Source organism: Azolla caroliniana, unplaced genomic scaffold, assembly GCF_043228905.1.
Source record: "Azolla caroliniana isolate FFs.n. ecotype wild unplaced genomic scaffold, voAzoCaro1.0.p SCAF_5, whole genome shotgun sequence".
In the NCBI taxonomy this organism is placed as follows: Eukaryota; Viridiplantae; Streptophyta; class Polypodiopsida; order Salviniales; family Salviniaceae; genus Azolla; species Azolla caroliniana.
In genome coordinates, this window is record NW_028230440.1 from 19,378,154 (window position 1) to 19,399,174 (window position 21,021).

Sequence of the window (21,021 nt, forward strand, 5' to 3'; positions counted from 1 at the left end):
CTTGCGTAGTGGGCCAAAGCCTTGTTTAAAGAGGCAATGGTATCTCCCTCTGATTTCATAAAAGACACTACAGTGACAAACATAGTGTTCTTCGGATTCCACTCCTTGATGACACAATTGGCAAATTCTCTCTTCTAGGGGTAGTCGTGTATATCTGCCTATCTCAATCTGTAACTGATGTGATGAAGTTCGCAGCTGCCCTATCACACTATGCAACACATAGGATAGATATATGTCCATATAAGGTGGCTTGATGATGAATCCCTCCTCCGATGTGTGTAAGAAGTGTGTCTTATAGTGGGCCATGTTTGTACCAAGTGGTATTTTGGGGCTGATCCATGTTATCTTGTTTTCCAAGTTAATAATATCAGGAGTGGTGGGGTTAAGAACGTTGTGTTGTTCTTGGTTGATAAACTTGTGTGGCCTTACTGTCATCATATTTCATTACCTTGTGTAGTGTGCCAAAGGCTTGCTTAAAGAGACAATGGTGTCTCCCTCTAATTTCATAAAACCAATACAATGATGTGAAGAAGTTCACAGTTGCCCTATCACACTACACAGCACATTGGATAGATGTATGTCCATATAAGAGGGCTTGATGACGAATCCATCTGATGTATGTAAAAAGTGTCTTACAGTGGGCTACCAAGAGATGTGACGGGATGATTCATGTTATTTATTTCCAAGTTGATAATATCAGTTCAGACAACTCTTTTCTTTTCCTCTTTGATCATGTTTAGATGAGGGATAATTCAACCTATATTGGAAAGGTGGTATTGCATTTATGCTTATGCCATATTATTGTGTTTCAACATACAAACAGAACTAGATATCTTAATCACTACTCTTGGCATCTCTATTTGTGTAGTATTGTATAATGATCCCTGACAAGCACCATCATGCCATATATTAGAATCTTTCATTGTGTGCAGGTCCTCTGATTAGGTCTACGCATCAGATAGGTGTCTCTTTGATTTTTCGCCCAACAATCAAAAGCTGTCTCAATCTCTTCGAACCCCCTAGAGTTGTGATCAATACATTATACTTACCTTTGTCAACATTAACAGGCATAATCCCTAAAATCTTAAATGGCTGGATCCAGTTCACAAATCTAAAGCAGCCAAACAGCATACCAAGAAGAGAAGAAATTAGAGCATAGGATTTCTATCAAAAAACACACAATAAGCTGAATTTTTTTCCACAATTCTACAAACACAAAGAAATGCAAGAAGTTGAAATCCAGTCTAATTAAAATCATTAAAATACAGGGTAATGCACACCTCCCATCTAGCCCATCGTTCTGTCAACTGAGTCCTCTTCAATAAGTGCTCTGGTCTCTGTGAAAAATGCACCAGCAACAGAATAAGTTCTTGCAAGATTTAAAATTGGGAAGAAACAATACATTAAAAAATTCAAACTTCAGAGCATAATCACAGATCATCCTATTATTTGGTGCATCAATTTTTGGTCCCATATGCCTAACGATCATACAAGTTGTAAATATGATTTTCTCAGTTTCTATTGATTAGTACTTTACCTGTGTCGCAGCAAAGAAATTTTTCAAAAATGGAGGTCGAGCCTGCATAAGGGCTTTACAAGCCTTCTTTCTTCCATCTGCTGTCTGCATATAGGAAAACATAAAGCAAGCAAGCTCACAAATCCTGGTAGGCACACCTTCTTTGAAATTAAACAACACGTCAGGCACAACTTCGAATTTAGGGATAGATGATACCATTCAAATATTCTATTATACTGCCATCAATCGCAAGTAATTTACAACTTACCCCAAAATTGAAAAAGTAGTTTGACCGGTCAACCATAAACAACTCCAATGCACTTCTTCTCAGCAGATACCTGCAGTTAGAAAAGTTATAATATGACTGCTGAAAGCATGCATAACAAACTGTAAAAAAGACAACAATCTCAGAACTAAGTCTGCATTAGTATGATACTGATCAAGTATGATTTTTTATCATTCATATGACGAAGCAAGCATTCTGCATATTACTTTAAACAAAACTCGACACCACTTCATAAATCACCAGAGCACCATACAAAATTTGGTAACAGCAAATTCAAAGCTAAAATACAAATGCCTACATACCTTCTACTGTACACTTCTCTTAAAGCAGACATGGGCCAAACCCTTCCCTTCCCTTCTTTCTGCTTCACATTGATTTCTGAACTGTTACCCTCAGAATGCACTATAACTGCATTAGAGTCAAAAACAAAGTAGATCCGTCTGCTTGTAACCTGAGACAGCAGCACATAAGACAAATAAATTGATTGGAAGAACAGAAAATATGACATACTTCTATAAACTTGTTTCCTTGAGCCTTACGTGGAAGATCCCCCTTGACACTCTCAAGGGATGCACCATTGTTGCCGGGATTTCCAGCAGAAGCTTCTCATGAGGCTCAATGACTTCCACATGCGAGTTTCCTGATATAGCTGAAGCTAGGCTCGTTGAAGGCCCCATGGTTGCAGCTTGGTCGTCAGAAGATGACTGCTTGGAAGAACTACTAAGACGATGTTGATAGTCTCTCTCTTCTCTACGATCCTCAAAATCTCCTACATCACTTTGCAATGTTTCATCATCTCCCAGTTCCTCAAAAACAACCTGCTCTGGTAAAAGCTTTGCAGCCTCAGCAGTAGGGATGGGTGTGCTTATTGATGTCCCATCAGATTCTTCTCCGATACTAGGTGGATTGTTGCTAGATTTATTAGCGTTTGTTTGAACATCCAAATAATCAGCTGCAGCTCCATGATGATCATGACCTTTGTAGTTCCGCTTCAACCTCTTTCTCATTCTCACAGAATTCTCGACTGGATCTAGCTTCCAGAAAACCTATTGAATTTTATATTTCCAATTAACACTAGAATTATCATCGAAAGTTTTGAAGACAATTACAGAAAATAAAAAAGAGCTGAAGACCAACATTCTGACTGCTTAACAGGTCGCATGATACTAAGCCAATTAATGTTCCAATTTCTAAGAGACGCCGAAGAAGTAGCCTCCATGCATGAGATCCCAACATTTTGTCATTTTCCTCTGCTGCAATGAGAAGTATACACCTTCTCACCTACAAGTTTAAAAATAAAATTAATATCAAACAATGGCTGCAGAATTAGAGTTCCTCCAGGGACCTAAGTAGAATTAGGATAATATACCTCCATATTCTGTAAACCTCGGGCAGTTTCCATGATTTCAGATAATGACAAAAAAAGCTTCAAGCTTGCCACATTTCCATCACTATCTCGAAGATCGTGTCCAGGACCTGCTAACATTGCACAGCATTCTATCCATGCTGTGTGCATAGACTCAAAAATTCCCCATCTTTTCGCTCTATCCCTATCACTGCTGGTTCGTCTTTGAGCAGAAGATGCCATAGCCACAGCCCCCAGGCCCCGACCAGAGCCAATTTTAGCTGCACGTTCTTGATCTCGAGCTGCAGCTAGAGCAGCAGCTTTGGCACCGGCCTTATCCTTGGGAGGGGGTGTAACCTTTCCAGATGGTGATTCCGGTAGCTTTTGGAAAGAAGTAAAGGTGCGTAGACGTGTTGTCTTTCTTTCAAATACTGGATGCTCACGCCTCTGATGACTTCCTTTGGACGCATTGAAGTCACCACCTCCTGCTCCAGCGGCAGCCATAGCAAGTGCCATCGCTGCTGGTGGTGATGCAAATGCAGCGGCCCATTCAGGAGTTACCATAGCTGCAGCAGCCTGTGTGAGAAAACACCAGAAATTGTCATGAATGTTTTTATGCACTCAGAAAGTTACTAGAAATAGGCTACCCATTATCTGTTTTTATATGAAACTAGTATAAGATTTAACATGATCATCACTTTGACGTTCCCTGTTAATTTATATTTTTCTTCATATTAAAGGGTTCAATAAATGTTCCATATAATATTTTCCTCTATTATTGAATGTTCTTGAATATTTTCTGCTGCAACATTTAAAATCGTGAGATCTTTAAAAACAATAAACACTTAGGGAAGTTAATTCCCTGTATTCATGCTCTTCTAGCCTAAAAGGAACCCACTAAGAGACTCTTCTTCTATAGTGATTGCCAAGCCAAACATAAATAGCAGGTCATAAACAGCTGCCCCCAAGGTACTCACATTCTCTTATTTGCTGTTTTTGGAAAATGTCAGCAAACGATGTTGAGTAGACTCTTCTCAAATTTTGTTTTTCTCAAGTCACAATATCACTACAAATGTTCTGAAACTTAGTATTTCCATTTGCCAAGATAATAAAGAGCACACCCTTTATTTCTATTCCATGATTTTCCATATTTTTGCTATTCCAATAGACTCACGCAAAAGAAATTTTCAGAAAAGAAAGTTCTTAGGGGCAACAGTAGTCATCCTTGCCCCTTTGCAAATTCATAAACCTGACACAGCCAAATACTGTGTACAAATCAAAAGGAACTCTGAAGACACATTGTACAGTATGATTTCCAAATAGAGAGAAAGTCACAAACACAGAGGACTGATCTTGGAGAAGCAAAATCACAATTTCCCTTACAACAATATATTGAAGCACGAAATGCAAAACATACACTTGAGTTATATGCCTACATTATAGCTACCTCCAAAGGATGTGCATCAATGGCAAGTGAACGATCTTCAACAGCTAAAGGGCTTTGTCCATCTGCATCAGTCAATTCATGCATTCCAGATAACAATGGTCTCCATCGTCTTAGAAGGGTTGCAAATGGTGGAACAATCATCTCAAGATAATGCTTTCGGAGAAGCTTCTTATCAGCACTAACTGCATGCCAAACCTGCAACAATTTCTCAATTGTGAAGAACAAAGATGAATTTGTCTGATTATGCAAGTCAAATGCAATTAACATTAATAATTAATTTTTATCATCTTTAGACATTTTTTTATGAGATACAAATCATGAGATCGTCATGCTTAAAATTTTCACAAAGCCATGACTTCAACTATTAGGCATCCATAATTTACTGTGCAAGATACAAACATTTATGAACATAAGAATTGCATATTATTTCTCCTTCATGCATAAATATAAACAGTTTTCAGGTGTCTCCAAAGACTGAATAAATCAGGTGCCACTGAATCCTGAATGGAGCCCCTTATGTCTAGAAATTTGTACAAAACGCGTTACTTTCTAGACATAAAACTACAATGTTAAATCTCCTTAATATGCAAGCATAAACAATGTTAAATCACCTTAATATGCAATCATAAACATACTAAAATTAAAATGCGATGTATTGATAGCATTTCGCATTACTACGATCAAAGCACTATGAATTGTGGATCAACACAGGTTGTGCATTTAGCTTCAAGCTAGAGCATAAGCTAATTTTGAAGGCAGAATGTAAGCATGTAATTTACTAAAAATATGTTACCTCTGAATACAGAATGCAAGCTGAAACAAGTACACGCTGCCGCCTTGATTCTGTCAATGGCATTGAAAGGAGGGGAGCAAGAACACTGCTCACAGATAAAAAAATTTAGAAAGATATCATCTTAAATTCATCCATATAGTATAATGCTTCAAAACCACACTATGAAACGTAATATATTGCCCAGCATGTTGCAGTTTACATAAACCTTTAACTCGATACAAAATAAATTATGCTCACAACAGGTTCTATGAGCATCGAAAGTTGAAGCTTAAAATCATTTACACAACAGAACGGATGCCCTTTGGGGGAATATTTGAAAACCAAATACCTAGGGAGTCAAACCCAGAATATCTACTTCTATTCTTGTTCTATGTGTCAAACCAAATTCCTCAGCGTCAAAAAGCATGAGATATCTACAAATCCCCAAATCTCATTATGACTTGAGATTTGTTCTTCTCAAGCTACTGGGGGATGCAATACAATCATCTTTGCTTCTTGATGCTAATTTCCTTACCCTCAACATACATGTATAATGAAAGAAACTAGAACGCTTTGGTCCAAAGAAACCAAGATGTAAGTAATGAATAAACATGTATTTTGTTTCACTGATCAGTCCTTGGACAGTAAAAACTAAATCCAAATGCTACGACACTACCACTCCTATACGTTGTGTGTACGCAGAGCCTCATGGACAGGCGCCCAGAAGAATCATGACATATGATGCCTTGGCTCAAGGATTAGTGATCCCATCCCAAAGTGTGACTATTTAACCATCAGTCAAGAATGAAGGCATGGGTGAGTGCTATCTTGATAAACGATATTTTCAGAGTGACTTTCAGGGAAAAAGTGAAGCTATTTGAACAGATTGATAGGATTTCCCCATTTCCTAGGAAGTTTTGTGGTCTGAGCTCAAGAAATGGGATGAATTACTGTTACTCAGTCTGCATTCAAGTATGTAAATCACTGCAGAATCCTTTTTCAATGGGATAGTAGAGCGTCCCACATTGCCATACGAATGAACAGCATAACCCCCTACTATGCTTTAACCCATGCAAAATGACATAGTCATGAAATCTATGTTTTCAATACTGTGTAAAATAATGCTGACAAAATAACTTGTATTGTCACCCATAAAGCAGATGAAGAATGTTTTAGAACACTTACCACCAAAGCAATGATGCCTTGTTTCTATTATTCTGCAAAGCGGCAACATGCCCTCCCACTGTTGAGAACGAATCTACCCTTGACAACCTTGAAGAAATATTGTCAACATCACTTCTGCTCCTATGTAAGCTCGGAGAACTGTCAACTCCTTTGTCCTCTTTGGAATTGCCAACTCCTTTGTCCTCTTCTCTCATTGAAAGCAACACCATCCGAAGCATAGTGAAAAAGGGCTGATCACTATCAAGAAGTTGTTGCAGTATATGCATACCTCCAGTTCCAGTTCCTGCTCCACCTCCATAACCAAATCCACTACTTCCAGCTGCCACACCAGATGCATCCAGTAAGAGTGCTTCTAACATTGAGATTGACTTCTCAACTAAAGGGAGTTCCACCCAATTTCCATTCTCATCTTTCTCTATAACAGATTTCCATGAGTCCCAACCACTCCCTCCTCCACCAAACACTATCCCTCTTGTGGGGAGTCCAACTCCATACCACAAATGACTCCTCCTTTTCCAACCAGCTCCAAGATCTACACCACAACTTCCATATGAGATGAATGCACAACGGACAGACTCATAAGGTTCTGCAGCAGCTGCTGCTGTCAGACGTTCCATTGCAGCTGCTGAGATCTGCCCATTAGAATCTGCCATAGATGCAAGTACCTGTTTTTGAACAAAATAAATATACATACAACCTTAATTGCATTTTTCACTAATGAGACTTATTGACATATTTTCTTTGAGAGAGATATTTTGGTACTGAAAAGTACATGAAAACAGGAATCATGACTTACATCAAGGGAAAGACCACCACTATCATTTGTTGTCGAAAATCTTCGAGACCCAATAACTTCTGATCCATCAGAGCTAGTCCTGTTCAAGCCTAAAAGACCTAGACTTGGCATAAATGCACGTGGAGAGGCTGGTCCACTTCCTGGTGCGGACAAAAGGGAAGGATTAAATATCTGGCATTGCAATCTCAAATGATCCTCAACAAGCATCAATAAGACAATTGCATTCTCTGCCAAGGACATGGACATATATGCCGCTACATCAGCTTCTGCTTTTGCGGCCCTAGGAGATAATCCTCCAGCAACCACACCTGCTGCTGCTGCTGCAACCACCTGTGTCTGGCATGCAATCAAACACAAAGAAGCATTTACTCATGAAAATCTGATCCAAGGCATTTTGAGGAGGGGTAAAACCAAAATAATTCAAATCCTTAAGCCACATATACCTGCAGCTGAAGTTCAGCAGCTGCAAAATCCAGGAGACCACTCAAAAGCTTTCGCTTTATGAGAGGAAGTGACTCTTCCCGCCTAAAATCAACAGTAGCAGAATATTGGGAAATTTTCACAATATTGTGCTTTGATAGCATGCATAAATGATTTTATAGGAAGATCATGGGTTATTCAAGATAAAAGTGGGAGGTTTCAAGAAGCTGAAAAACATTCAGGAAGATGGATTTTCAAATGTAATATATTAACCGCGAATGCAAAATGATACTTTGAATCTTCTATCACATTGGATTCACTTTTTTGGCAAAAAGGAACGGAATTATTTCCGGAATGAAGTTGCACTACATGAAGGTGTGACGGTAAATGGAGTAAACTGTACTCTTCCAATAGCAAGCCAGGAGACCCACATCTAAATACAGAATAAACTTCAATTATTTGGCCCACAACTATCACTTCACTACTGATTTTGATGTACATTCATGTTTGGTTTGACATGCATATGACTAGTTGAGAATTTTATGCCAACCTCTAATCTAGCTCAGAATCCTATACCCCAACTTAACTCAATGAAGGAATTACAAAACATAGTCAGTAGGGACAGTACATAAACAGATATATTTCTGAAAGTTACATCTAACAATTTTGCATTGAATAATATCTTAATTGACAATGTGACCCTTCTCAAAATGAACGCAAGAGAACCTATTGAACTAAGAATGAATGAGCATTTCTTTCAAAGTGTAAAAAATGCCAAAGGAAAAATGCTACATTCTCAATGTTGGCATATTCTGAAAATCACAAGAGCTTACACCATCTTTCTAGAACAAATTAAATTTATGATCAGAGGAAAGCCTTTCTGTATATTGAACATTCTCAACACTTACCGCTGTCGTTGTTCTCCTGTTGAAGATCCACCAATCATTGCTAGCCATTCTGCACAGTGAATCGTTGACTCCACATCCTACAAAATGTTATATCAGCACAACAGAAACGAAGTCACTCAATTTTCAAATACCCACAAATCAGCATGGTAAGTTATGGTTATAAAATAGAAACAAACCATACAAAGGCAAGTCTGTTAATATACATGAATGTTTTTATTTCCTATTTCAAGCAGACCTCCCTGACACTAGCTATTTTCAGATATATTTTGAATCCCCCTTTACAGACAGCATTCTTTATTGTAGTACTAACCATTTAAATTGCAAATCCTCAAGCGAGAATTGTTCCTCTTTTTATATCTAGACTGTGCCCTTCCTATAGCCCTAAACTGTTAATAAAACTTAGATCCTGCACAATATCATTATTTACAAGTTACATCAACCTCTAATACATTATTATTATTCAGCAAGTGCCATTCTTTTCGGAGCTATGAATTACTCCCCTCGACTCAGCCTGTGTTTGAGGCCGATTATATAATTATAAAATAGTTATACACATGATTGAACCAGGATTTTTAGTTAACTACCATAAATCTCCATCACAATCGAGTAAGGAATCATATACCTTCCATCCATCTTTCTGCCGCAAAGAGTGCTCGAGAATAATCATCAAGAAATTATACACAAGATCCTCAATATCTGCAACACTTCCAGAAACTTCTTGCAATTTCGGTGCACTAGTTTTCATACACTAGCAAAACAGCAGATGGCAAAACAATAAAACTTGGATCAAACGCAATGTATCATGCACACGTTTCAACCATTGTTTATCATAAAAATACGCACTTCGTAATTGGACATCAACATTTCAAGCAGCCATTCTGGCCATTCAGGCATTGCTGTTAATATGGCTCGGTTTTCTGAGTGGATGCAGGCAAGGAATAGAATATCCTGCATAAGCCAATGTCAATGTCATGTTAATTAATTAATACATATAAAATTCACCAATAAATATCTATTCAGCAGAAAATATGCAATCTGGAAAGACACTGAAGAATAAGAATATGAAGGTATAACATAAAATTACTGACAGGAAGAGGTGCATCTATGAGCAAATCCATGCATCTCCATCCGGATAGTTCTATTTCAACTTGTGTGATTCAGGAACATGTGAAATCAATTAGTCTTGGTTACCTATGAGCATTCACATTGTACAAAGAATGTGGCAGTATTTTTTCCATCAAGTGATCAGAAGAATCATCAAGGAAAACTCATAAATACATAATTCGGGAAATTTTACCATCCCGTGGTCAATATAAAAGAAATTGACAATAAAATACAATTCATATGTAGATTATGATAGTTTTCAGCCATTAGGTTTGTGTACGAGTTCTCTCACTAGCATGTACATCACCCACCTTCCATTTGCTGGTTTTAGCTGAGTCTACCTTTTCTAGATGCAACGTAAGATTGTCAGCTGTCCCCACATTCAAAAAGTTTAGATACCTCTTTATTGCCTTGCCCTCAAGGATGTCTTAACCTTCCATTCAAAGTGTATGAACACAGTTTCAGATTCTCAAACATAATGGTTTACGGCTTTTCCCAGCCATTTTGTTAAATCATGACCTTGCCTGTTCCAGGATCATGATGGATTGGTAGGTGAGCACTTTATCTATGCCCATGACATATTGCTCCCATTACTACCACACATCTTTACTAGATGGACAGAACATACCACCGTGACAATCCTCACGAGTGGAGACCCCTTTGATGCTAAGCAACTATAGGATAACCATTAGTTGGCTAAACTATATGGCTCAATCCTACAGCCAGAATTGAGTATATAAGTAACACGAAATGACTGCCATCCAGCTGGACAGGCAGGCTTTTGGAAGGGGGGCACAACTTTGTATCACATATTGACCCTCCGAGCCCTTATCAAGGAGGGCAGAGCCCATAGTAAGAGGATATTGCTGCTTTGTGGATTTCTGACAATCCTTTGACACTGTGCCACTTGCTCGGCTCATGCAATGGGTATGATGATATAGTGCTGATTTCTGACCCTCCCGAGGAACTATAAAGACATCTAAGCGCCTAAAAAGTACTTTGTACGGAAAAAGGATTGTTGATCAACATGGATAAAACTAAAGTGATGGTGTTTAATGCCATTCAAGCATGGGTAACGAGATCAGAACCAGAATTCTTCTTGGAGGAGGAAAAGGTGGCATACACCCACTCCTACACATACCTAGGAGTAACATTTACAAGCCTAGGTTCTCCTTATGAGAGCCTGCTTGTGCCCAACTTTCTCGTGGATATGCAGCCCTTGGTGTTCTCGAGAGAAAATGTGCATATTTGCAGTTCTAAGCACCATGAACTAAACTATGGTTATTTGATAAACTTGTCACACCAACTCTTCTCTAGGGAGCAGAAACATGGGGACTGAGTCTTAACAAAGCGAATCGAGACCTTTAGCGTCAATGATTTCCCGCATGATAAGGAGCAAAGCATCGGTGCCCCACAATATAATCCGGGCAGAGATGGGAGCGCACCTATAATCACCGAGGCATTGTTACGATCAATGCAGTTATTCATTGTTGGTATGCAGAAATGGAGATATTCATTGTTGGTATGCTGAAATGCAGCAATGGTTCGCGTCACATGGCATGAGTATAGATGCACTACCCCCGTTCCAATATAGCTTGGACTGTCCCCATCTAAATATTACCAAAGCGGAAAAGAATAGAGTGATCCGAACTGATATTATTAACTTGGAAAACAAGATAACATGGATCAGCCCCAAAATATCACTTGGTACGAAGATGGCCCACTATAAGATACACTTCTTACACACATTGGAGGATGGATTCATCATCAGGCCACCTTATATGGACATACGTCTATCCTATGCGCTGCGCAGTGTGATAGGGCAGCTGCAAACTTCATCACACCAGTTACAGATTCAACTAGGCAGATATACACAAATACCTCTAGAAGAGAGAATTTGTCAATTGTGTCATCACGGAGTGGAATCCGAAGAACACTATGTTTGTCACTGTAGTGTCTTTTATAAAATCAAAGAGAGATACCATTGCCTCTTTAAACAAAGCTTTGGCTCCCTACGAAAGGCAATGGAATATGAGGATCAATGGTGCCTAGGACTTTTCTTGCTAGAACTCAAGAGACACGGGGAAAAGTTGTTGAAGAATACAGCCACACAAGCTCATGCACAAAAAACAATCGCAACTTTCTTTAGCCCCATCAATCCCACTAATGCTACAAGTCAATCAAGGGATACACAAATGGGCTCCCAACCAGGACATAACAAAGGGGTTACAATTGATCAGGCAATAGCAAGTTGTCGTGCACGTAGACCCCGGCCTCATGGACCACGACCTCATCACCCTTGTCATCGACAAATAAAAGCCATTATCTCCTGCCATGGCAGGTTCTTCCCTTGCTTCAGAGACCTTTCCATCCTGGATCGACCTATGCTACAGATCTTTTGAAGACAGAAGTTACAGTACATCTAACTTGAGAATCTCACAAGTGCCGAAAACCAGTTTCCCTCGTCTCTTTTTATCTTATTTACTTTTATATTTGCAGAGTAATATTTATTTTATTTTGATTTCTTGATTTGTTGTTCTCAAAGACGAGACAACACTTAAGATGTAACCTCTGGTTTGGTCTTATAGGCCATTTTGGTCTCTTAAAAGACGTTAATATTTCTTTCTTTCTTCCATTCTTTCTTTCAGGTTTCCATGAAAACTATGAAGAGTTTTACTTTCTTTCTTTCTTTGCCCAGTTATGTATGTGTTAGCTTCTTAAACCTGGTGCTCTTCTTATGTTCAATAGTTAGTTTCATCCTTCATTTAAGAATCTAACTCATGTCCCGTTTTACTCAATCCTTGCTTGCAATATCTAGATGGATTATTTTTTCAGCTTGATGAGCTAATATAATGGAGCTTGACTTTTCCCATGTGGTGAAGTTTTCGAAAGAGAGTATTCTACTTGTGGGAATGGGGTAGTATGGAATTTGAAACCATGGCTGTTGAAATCATTTTCTTCTTCATATTTCCATGGTATAAAGAAGACATTGGTGTTTCTCATAACTATTGATACAATAGCAAGGATTCCAAAGGTTTTCCTCGCTCCTAGAAGCCCACAGAGACGGAGTTGATGTTCCCATATCCATACATAAATAGTTAAAGCAAATAAATAATAACTCATATATATTAAATTTATTATGGTACCTCACAAATGCAAAGCCTCTCTACAGCTGAAGGATGAGCACATTCTTAGTCAGATCACATTCACAATTGCTCTCAGAGCTGTGAAGATGGTTACTAATATTTTTGAAATTGTCCTGATTCTATGAACCCAAAAGCCTAATGCCTTGAACTCAAAACAAACAAAAAATGTAGCAAAATAGGCAGCTCATAAGAAAGTGCTAAGATCAAATAAGATCACATAAAAACAAGGAAAGGAGAAAGGGGTGAACACGTTAGTCTTGCTATCATAACATAGCAGTGCTGCGCAAACATGAAGTACAAACTTCAGCACTGTAGGTCCTATCGAACATATTTGACAAAATAAAAACATGGCAATGGGAGGAACATCAACACGCTAGTTTCTGTCTATCAGTAAGCATGAATTGCCAAATTTATTTTCACATAAATCTTATATGAAACATTAAAATAGGAAAAGAAATTGCCATCCTCAAAATAGGAGCAATTTTACTAATCAGCTTGCAAACTAAAGTGCTTACTTGTAATGCTCTGATTTGTAAAGTTTTGGGTCCAAAAGGAAGCACACGAAAAAGCACTGCCAGGAGTTGCGTGTGCTCAAAACTATGGAATGAATCATAAAGGTTCAGATTAACATCAGATGACAATGTGCCTGCCTGAATAGAGAAAAGACAAGTTTGTTAAGAATAAAAAAGGAACAGCTAAAATCATTTCTTTAACCAGAATAGTGAGACATGTTTCACCTCAGACCGAATAGCTGCTGCTAATAAAGCCTCATAGACACTATTTGTAAGAAGCCTTTTCGGAGCTGCTTGAAAAGCCTTTTGCAAAGCATAAAGTAGCCAAACACTGGAATCAATGCTTGTGCTTGGTATATGATCTCCAAGAGTTGCAGCTGAAGGTATCAGTGGTGCATTGGCAGACCACAATAATGAAGCCATTGAAGAAAGCTTCAAATGATCGCCAGATATAAGAGCACCTATCACGCTGATAATACCAACAACTATTCCATCCCCACTGTCAATATTTCTGAAATTATTCTTTGCATTGTCGGCAGTTATCGATAACCCTATGCCGCCTAAATTTCTCCCATTCAACACACCTGTGAATCGACCCCCAGGATCCAAAGATTCAGATCGTGAAATGCTGTGAGATACATTTGGTGGTGCACTGGCAGCTCCATCAGGCTGAGAGCCATTAGTATCTTGGTCACTATGTACTTCACTAGTCCCAATTGATGCAGTTTCCCCGTTTCTATCACTGCCATCTTGTGCCTCCTTTTCATTATTCTCTTTTGCATAATGAGGAGTCTCTCCACTTTCATATTCCCGTTGCAGAAGTGTCAATAACATTTCAATGCCACCATAATGAAGGAAATTTTCAGCAAATACAGCTGCTCGAGAAGTATTTGGTTGAACTACTAATCTGTAAAGGAGGTGTAGAACACGAGCAACCTGTAAAATATGTGATCATTTCAGCATACAGTTTAAAAAAAACAGAGTTTGAATGAACAGCTAAGAAGCATTGAAAATATAAGAAAAAAATCTGTGATTAGCAGAGGAAAGGCCATCTAAAGCATTTCACAACAGTTAGAACTTGAATATATCACAATCAGACTGTAGAAGATCACCAAATAAGAAAATAAAAAATGTACACACAAAACCTATGAGTGCAAGCTATGCCTATTCAATTCCCAACTCAATGCCTTTTACAGATCCTAATTTAGATATTCTTTATGTATAATATTGCATTCAATTCAGCTAGGTGTAGATAATATCTTTTAAATTGTCTGTGCAAGCCAAGATTTGCAGTGCACCATATCAATCTTTTTATAACTGAGGTAGCAGCTGGTCTGTTGAGAAAGAGAAATCTCAGACTTATTAAGCTCTCCAAGGCAATGGTCACAACCATAACCAAAACTGTATAACAATATTATCTGAAAATAGCTATTGGTGAAAGAAATTTGCAGCAGAGAGATGTTGAAAAGAGTATTCCAAGTAGACAGGTCAAATACCATTGCTTGTTTGGCGGATCAATAGCTAACGCCATTACAAATATGATTAGAGAACTAGTCATTTAACATTATTAAAAGACACAAATACAGATTTCTGGGATAACACATCATTTATAAGCTTCACAGATTGCAATGCATTTAGCATACTTTGCAATGCACTGGGCTTACATTCATTGTACCAATAGGCATAATCTTCTGAATCACAAAAAAACACGCATGGCTGTACAGGCAGGTCTGGAACCCAAATGCTGTAACAAAACTACGACGAGATGTCGTAAAACTACAAAGCAATACTTGAAAGGATAGCCTTCAAAGAACAGGTCATACATAGACAAATCAAAACTGGCGAGTGGTGAGAGGAAAGCATCAAGAACTGTTACCAAAACAGAGGGCCAAAGATAAGGCAGAAAGCACCAAGAATGGTTGCAGAACTCAACCAGTGGAGGAGCTATTGCAGGAAATTATGCATAAATACAAAGAGATTGTCCCTGAAAGATTTCTTGATTTGAATTGTTTGAATTTCTCAGGCTCCTCACAGACATGGGGAGCTTCTTTGGAGAAAACATCCCCTATTTCTTTTGGATATAGGCTGATCTATTGAAGGACATTATCCCCAATTTGGAGCAAATTCAGGGGTGATCCAGTTTTCATTAGAATAAGGACTATATTTATTTGTTTTATCAGTAGACGTCACTATTTATTACTTCAGTTGATTCCAGCATGATTGATATTATATAGCTTGTATACCAAGTTAAAGTATAATATTTATGAATTTATTAATTTTAAGGGTATGAACAAAAACCACTAGATCTCCTTTTCTGTTTCTCTTTATTGCCAACTCAGAAACTTATTAATTTTTAGATAAGTTCTATCTATCCAAAAACATCTTTGATGCAAAAATAAAGAGGAATAATACACATCTCGAGAAAAATAAAACAAATTGTCAATGATTACCTGATTTGGTTGTGGACAGTCCAGCAAAAACTTCACCAATACTTGCACATCTGTACTGGCAACAGCTCCCTGGGAAGTCCCTAATAGTAGCTCCACAATAACCAGTAGTTCATCAATCAAAGCATTTAGCTCTCCCACTGGTCTAGGGTGTGTCCCACCTGCAAACAAATGCAAGGAATCCGATTCTGGAACAACCCAGTAGCACTTCCGGCATCCATCAAGCAGCATCTGCACTGCGTTTGCTTCTCGCATGGTTGCAGATTCTGTAAAAACCATGTCAGCCAGGGAGGACAATAACTTCTTTTGGAGACCATATGAGCAACGGCTCCATAACTTCAGGTCTAGCAATAGTTTACTGAACAGTGGAACCTTTAGATTGTCATTGAATTTTGGGGCCTGTGCTAGTAGCACAACAGCAGCAACCAGCTCTTCATTTCTCGCATCAGGTCTTTCAATGACACTTGAATGTTTTTCAGAAATCGGCACACAAAGAAGGTGTGCGAGTATTTGTGCAAGCAATTGTGGTGCATGCCATCTAAGCAACTCTTCAGCATTTCCAGGATGCTGCAATGACAGAGATAAGATTCGTAAAATGGGTGCTGCAAGGACTGCAGCCTTAGATGATACATGAGGATTGACAATTATAGGTTCCATGGTGTCTTTGTCAACTCCCCCGATTGCCAATGGAAGCAATGATAATGGACCCCCTTCCCCTCTTGCCCATATTGTTTCTACAGGGCGAATCCTCGCTGCAATATGCACGTGGCCTAGAACTTCTGCAGGCCTCCTATGTGTGCCTGAATTTAACATAATTTGTATCAGCTACAAATTACAAATAAAAGGTGCGCTTTTATCATTAAATTTGAGAGAGAATTACTACCTGCTGCACCTGCTGGAGATGCATCTGGACATGAGTGCCCCACTAGAAGTTTGGGATGATAAAGTAAATGCAGTGAGGGCTCTAATTCCATGTCTAAAGTCACAGATTCCTCAGCTGCCATCATCGCCACTTCATTAAGTGAGAAACTAGGAGATCCAGCTCCAAAACCAAACGCAGGGACAACATCACCTCCTCTTGCCGCTAACCTAGCCATTTTTTCTTCACCAATTGGCTCTCTGAAAATGTAAACAGGCCCCATCTCCGCAAATAATGGGCACAGCCTCCTTCGTCTCTGAAGGCCAGCCATTGTAGGTGGAGGATTGGTACCAATGCAGCAAAAGGCTAGCGGTTTTGACACTCGGGGAAACTCAAATGGACGGGAATCACATAGATGGCCATCCACATATAGCTTCACTTCACTTTCTGCTTTTCCTAGAATGCTTTGTCGATGGACGTGCTCTATTCCAATGAAGTACCAATGTCGAGGCTTAAAATTGTATGTAAAATGCAAAGAAGCCTTCTTGCCTTTCATGCTTGCACTCTCAACCACTAAAAACTGGCTATGGAAGTATGCTTCGAGGCCCTGGTTATCTGCTGAAAGAAAGCTAAAAAGCCTTGGCATGTGTGCAGTACCCTCTCCAGCGAGAGCACTTGCAGCAGCTGCTGCAGACATAGCTGAAGATTTTCCAGACTTGGCCACAGCTGCAGCAGCAATTGCTGCTGCTGTTGTCGCAGCATGTACTGTATCAGCAAAAGACTCAATATAAAGCCAAGTCGCAAAGGCATATCCATTCACAAAAGGCCATTTGCTTTCACCAGGACCTAGCAACCCTGAGCTTTCCCCATCGAACTCAAACGTGTGAGATGGTCCTTTGGTTTCCTCCCCCGTCAATGCCCTTTCCAATGGGAGAATAAGGGAAAGTGACCTACCATCAGAAGTAGCATTTGCAATTGCTCGAAGCCATTCTTGAAGATCCGAACCGGTAAGGCAATGTGACCCTAAGATTGTCAATAACTCGAGAAGTGGTTTGGCATCCCACTTCTCATTCAGCCATAGGCTTGTCTTTGTGCCATTTGCAGTGGCAATGCTTTGAGCTGCTGCAAGAAGCACTTGAAGAAGACCCGCAGAAGAGCACATGGATCTATTCCGAGTACAAGACTTTAAAATAAAAGCTAATCCTCTCACCATTCGTGTTCTTGGACTCGGTTCATTCTGCGAAACATCTCTTGAAGGAAGCCAAGGAATAAGCTTCCCAGCAGCTAAAGCAGCTCCAACACTAAGCATCATCCTTGGAGAACTGTCAGATTTTTCATCATATTGCCCATCAGGAGCACCCATCTTTGCTAACAAGATCTCCACCACAAGTTTTGAAGTGTGATATGTCAATCTCTCTTCGTCAAGCTGCTCTTCTTCTGATATGATGCTTCTCAATTTGTCTAGACTGCTAGGGTCAGATCCCTGAATTGCTGAATCTATCAAATGGATGAGTTCTGCGGACGCATTTGGAAGCATTGCCTTGCCTTTGTGAAGTAGTGGCGAACCTAGTGGTGAAGGGAAAGATGAGTTGTCAAAAGATAAAAACTTATGATTTTTATGGGCTATAAGACTGTCATCTAGGTTCCGATCAGCATGGTTCGAGAAAGCTGGTGTTAACACATTACTTTCATCTATATTCTCAACATTAGGGTTCTGTTTTTCACTGCTTTTTCCAGGAGATCTGGGCTCTTTATCATGTCCGAAAGTGCCAAAGCCAATCCTCTCTAACAGAGAAGATGTGGTTGAAGTTGTGCTTGTTGTTTGAGGATCTCGCAAAGAAACCTGGAAAAACTCGTTATCTTGTTCACTTTCTTGCTCAGTATTTGGAGGAGATACTTGCGATTTCTCAATGGGTGAGGTCACCCAAACACTCTGGTCTGAAGAGGTGGCACCTAATGCTATATATTTCACTTCAAAAGGCTCATCAAATCCATTGGGATCTTTAATGAAATTGTCATTTAGATTAGTTCTTCTTTCTCTTTCATTATGCTCCTCGAATGTGTGAGACATTATTGATTTATCTATCACATCAATAGAGCTGGGAAACTCCTCGTCAGACCTTTCTTCCAAATCCGATATCGAACTCAGAGTTATAGGGTCAGGTGAAGTACAAACAGCCTGATCAACAAAGGAAGAATCGCGTGATGCTACAATCACTGATTTAACTTCTTCCGAAGTGATAAGATGTTTATGTTCTAAGACATCGCCATCATTCCCAGATGTTCCTGCAATTTTGATAATGGAATTATTCTCTTCAGAAGTCACGGGATCCTTATATTCCAAGTCATTGCCATGGCTATCTCTTCTATGTGTTCCTCTCTCTTTAACTGATTGGATTTCTTCAGAAGTGACAACATCCAAGCTATCATCGTGGCTCTCTCTTCTGGCGGATCCTGCACTTTCTTCAACTGATAGGGCTACTCCATAAGTTACTGGATCCTCACCATCTATGTCTTGTGCGCTCAATCCATAGCTATGGTTATCTCTTCCACTCATTCCTGCATTCTCTTCAGTGGATTTGACCATTTCAACTGATATTAACTCTTCACTTGATGATTTTATCTCTTCAAAAGCAGGAGGGTTCTTATGTTCGAAGACTACTCTGTCCAAGCTATTTTTTCCCGTTGTTCCTGTAAAATCTTTTTTGTCGAGTATCTCTCTAAAATCCTTAAACCCTGTTGAAGAAGATCCATCATCCAGCATTTTTATTTGATGGTTCTCATCGATAATTCTGGTTTCAGTGGATGAGACACTGTCAAATGAATCCGAATCTGATGGAAACTGGGTTCCTTTCAAGCTCTGAGAAACTCCAATCTCAAAGCCATCTTTACTTTTTCCTGAATCAAGATTCTCTGGTTCATCTGCCTTGACATAGCCATCATCCTTCTCATCCATCGCTAGATGAGTGATAACACCCTAAATGCAGATCCTTGATCCTTTATTTTAAAAGCTTCAAATCAATTACAGATCCTCAAATTGCGAATTGAGTTTATGGTCATCAAGCATCACCATACAAAATTAAGAATTTTTGCAGAGAAATCAGGTACCTTAATCAAAGAAATCCATGACATTTGTATTTCGATGCCCATTTCTCTGCCATTGATAGATGAGCAATCAAAACCTACACCTGGATCGTCGATGCTTCATTCAGAAGCTTCCAATCTCAGGTGGGCTCTGGCAACTGAGCTTGAATATAACAAAAGGAAACAAATTATCTGGACAAATCGTATATATCTTGAATAGAAAATGCTAAGAATAGCAGAAAAAATAAATAAATTACGTAGAGAATAAATGTGAGTTTATCAGAATTATATAAAATCTGCAAAACTCTTACCCCTAACCTTTGATCCTTCATTCATGAACTTTAAATCCCAATTGAGCTACACTAATAGAGCTTGAGCATCATGATAAGAAACGAATTACACACGGAAATCAGATATACTTGAATCAAAACACACCTAACAGAAATGCATTAATGTAAGGAGGTGCAACATTTTTCAATAAAATTCCAACAAAAGGGAACAAAGGCAAATCTGTACCAGAACCTAAATGCAGACCCATAATCTTTAATTCAAGGATGCTGCTATAGCTATAGATTTTAAACATAGAAAAAACAATATATGCATATATATATATATATATATATATATATATATATATATATATATGTATACGGACACAGAAATCAGATATACCTATATCCAAACTGTTGGGGAGCTTGATATACCCAAAACTTAAAAAAGAGCGAGGAAGGAAGAAATGGGTGATGCAAAGACGGATCTGAGGGGGGGGGAGGAAGAGAGAGGGAAGAAGAATAGAAAGACAGAGAGATCTGGCAATGGATGGGGAGGAAGCTCGAGGATCTCGTTGTTGTTGTTATTGGGGGAAGAGGCAGGGGGGGGGGGGAGTGAGAAGAAGGAATGGGACTAGAAATGGAAAGTAAGGTTTTGGGCAGAGTCAGAGACAGAGACAGAGACCACGTTTGTGGGTCATGCCCAAAGCAAAATCACACACGACCTTCCTTCCTTCCTTCCTTAGTCGTAAAAGGAAGAAAAGGAAAGAAAAGGCCTTCTTCTTCTTCTTCTTCTTCTTCTTCTTCCAAAATGAAGCTACTTTCCCATTAGTTAGGAAGGATTATTACAAAGAGATTGTACAAGGAGGCTTATACACAAATCGGGGAATCTCCCTCCGATCAAGTTCAAGAAAATGAGACTACT

General features: G+C 39.0%; 1 protein-coding gene across 2 annotated transcripts in view; it reads right to left on the reverse strand.

The window, feature by feature from the left end:
- Window positions 1-20,604, reverse strand: part of LOC147864353 (BEACH domain-containing protein C2-like) — a 29,200-nt gene extending 8,596 nt beyond the window's left edge. The window contains exons 1-22 of one of the 2 annotated variants that reach the window (XR_015529842.1): window positions 20,500-20,604; window positions 20,139-20,198; window positions 19,852-19,985; window positions 16,768-19,740; window positions 15,888-16,684; window positions 13,663-14,373; window positions 13,441-13,575; window positions 9,519-9,623; window positions 9,298-9,423; window positions 8,676-8,752; window positions 7,791-7,872; window positions 7,348-7,683; window positions 6,552-7,216; window positions 5,388-5,472; window positions 4,595-4,789; window positions 3,172-3,723; window positions 2,940-3,083; window positions 2,342-2,848; window positions 2,105-2,253; window positions 1,785-1,854; window positions 1,538-1,621; window positions 1,281-1,337 (exon numbers count right to left, since the gene is read on the reverse strand). Coding sequence is in view for 1 of the 2 variants with exons in the window: in XM_087320114.1 (XP_087176240.1) it covers window positions 1,281-1,337; window positions 1,538-1,621; window positions 1,785-1,854; window positions 2,105-2,253; window positions 2,342-2,848; window positions 2,940-3,083; window positions 3,172-3,723; window positions 4,595-4,789; window positions 5,388-5,472; window positions 6,552-7,216; window positions 7,348-7,683; window positions 7,791-7,872; window positions 8,676-8,752; window positions 9,298-9,423; window positions 9,519-9,623; window positions 13,441-13,575; window positions 13,663-14,373; window positions 15,888-16,684; window positions 16,768-19,699 (7,809 nt within the window). In the remaining variant the exon portion in view is untranslated. The remainder of the gene's footprint in view (window positions 1-1,280; window positions 1,338-1,537; window positions 1,622-1,784; window positions 1,855-2,104; window positions 2,254-2,341; window positions 2,849-2,939; window positions 3,084-3,171; window positions 3,724-4,594; window positions 4,790-5,387; window positions 5,473-6,551; window positions 7,217-7,347; window positions 7,684-7,790; window positions 7,873-8,675; window positions 8,753-9,297; window positions 9,424-9,518; window positions 9,624-13,440; window positions 13,576-13,662; window positions 14,374-15,887; window positions 16,685-16,767; window positions 19,741-19,851; window positions 19,986-20,138; window positions 20,199-20,499) is intronic. The other variant, XM_087320114.1, reaches the window with a different exon arrangement.
- Window positions 20,605-21,021: the final 417 nt, after the last annotated feature.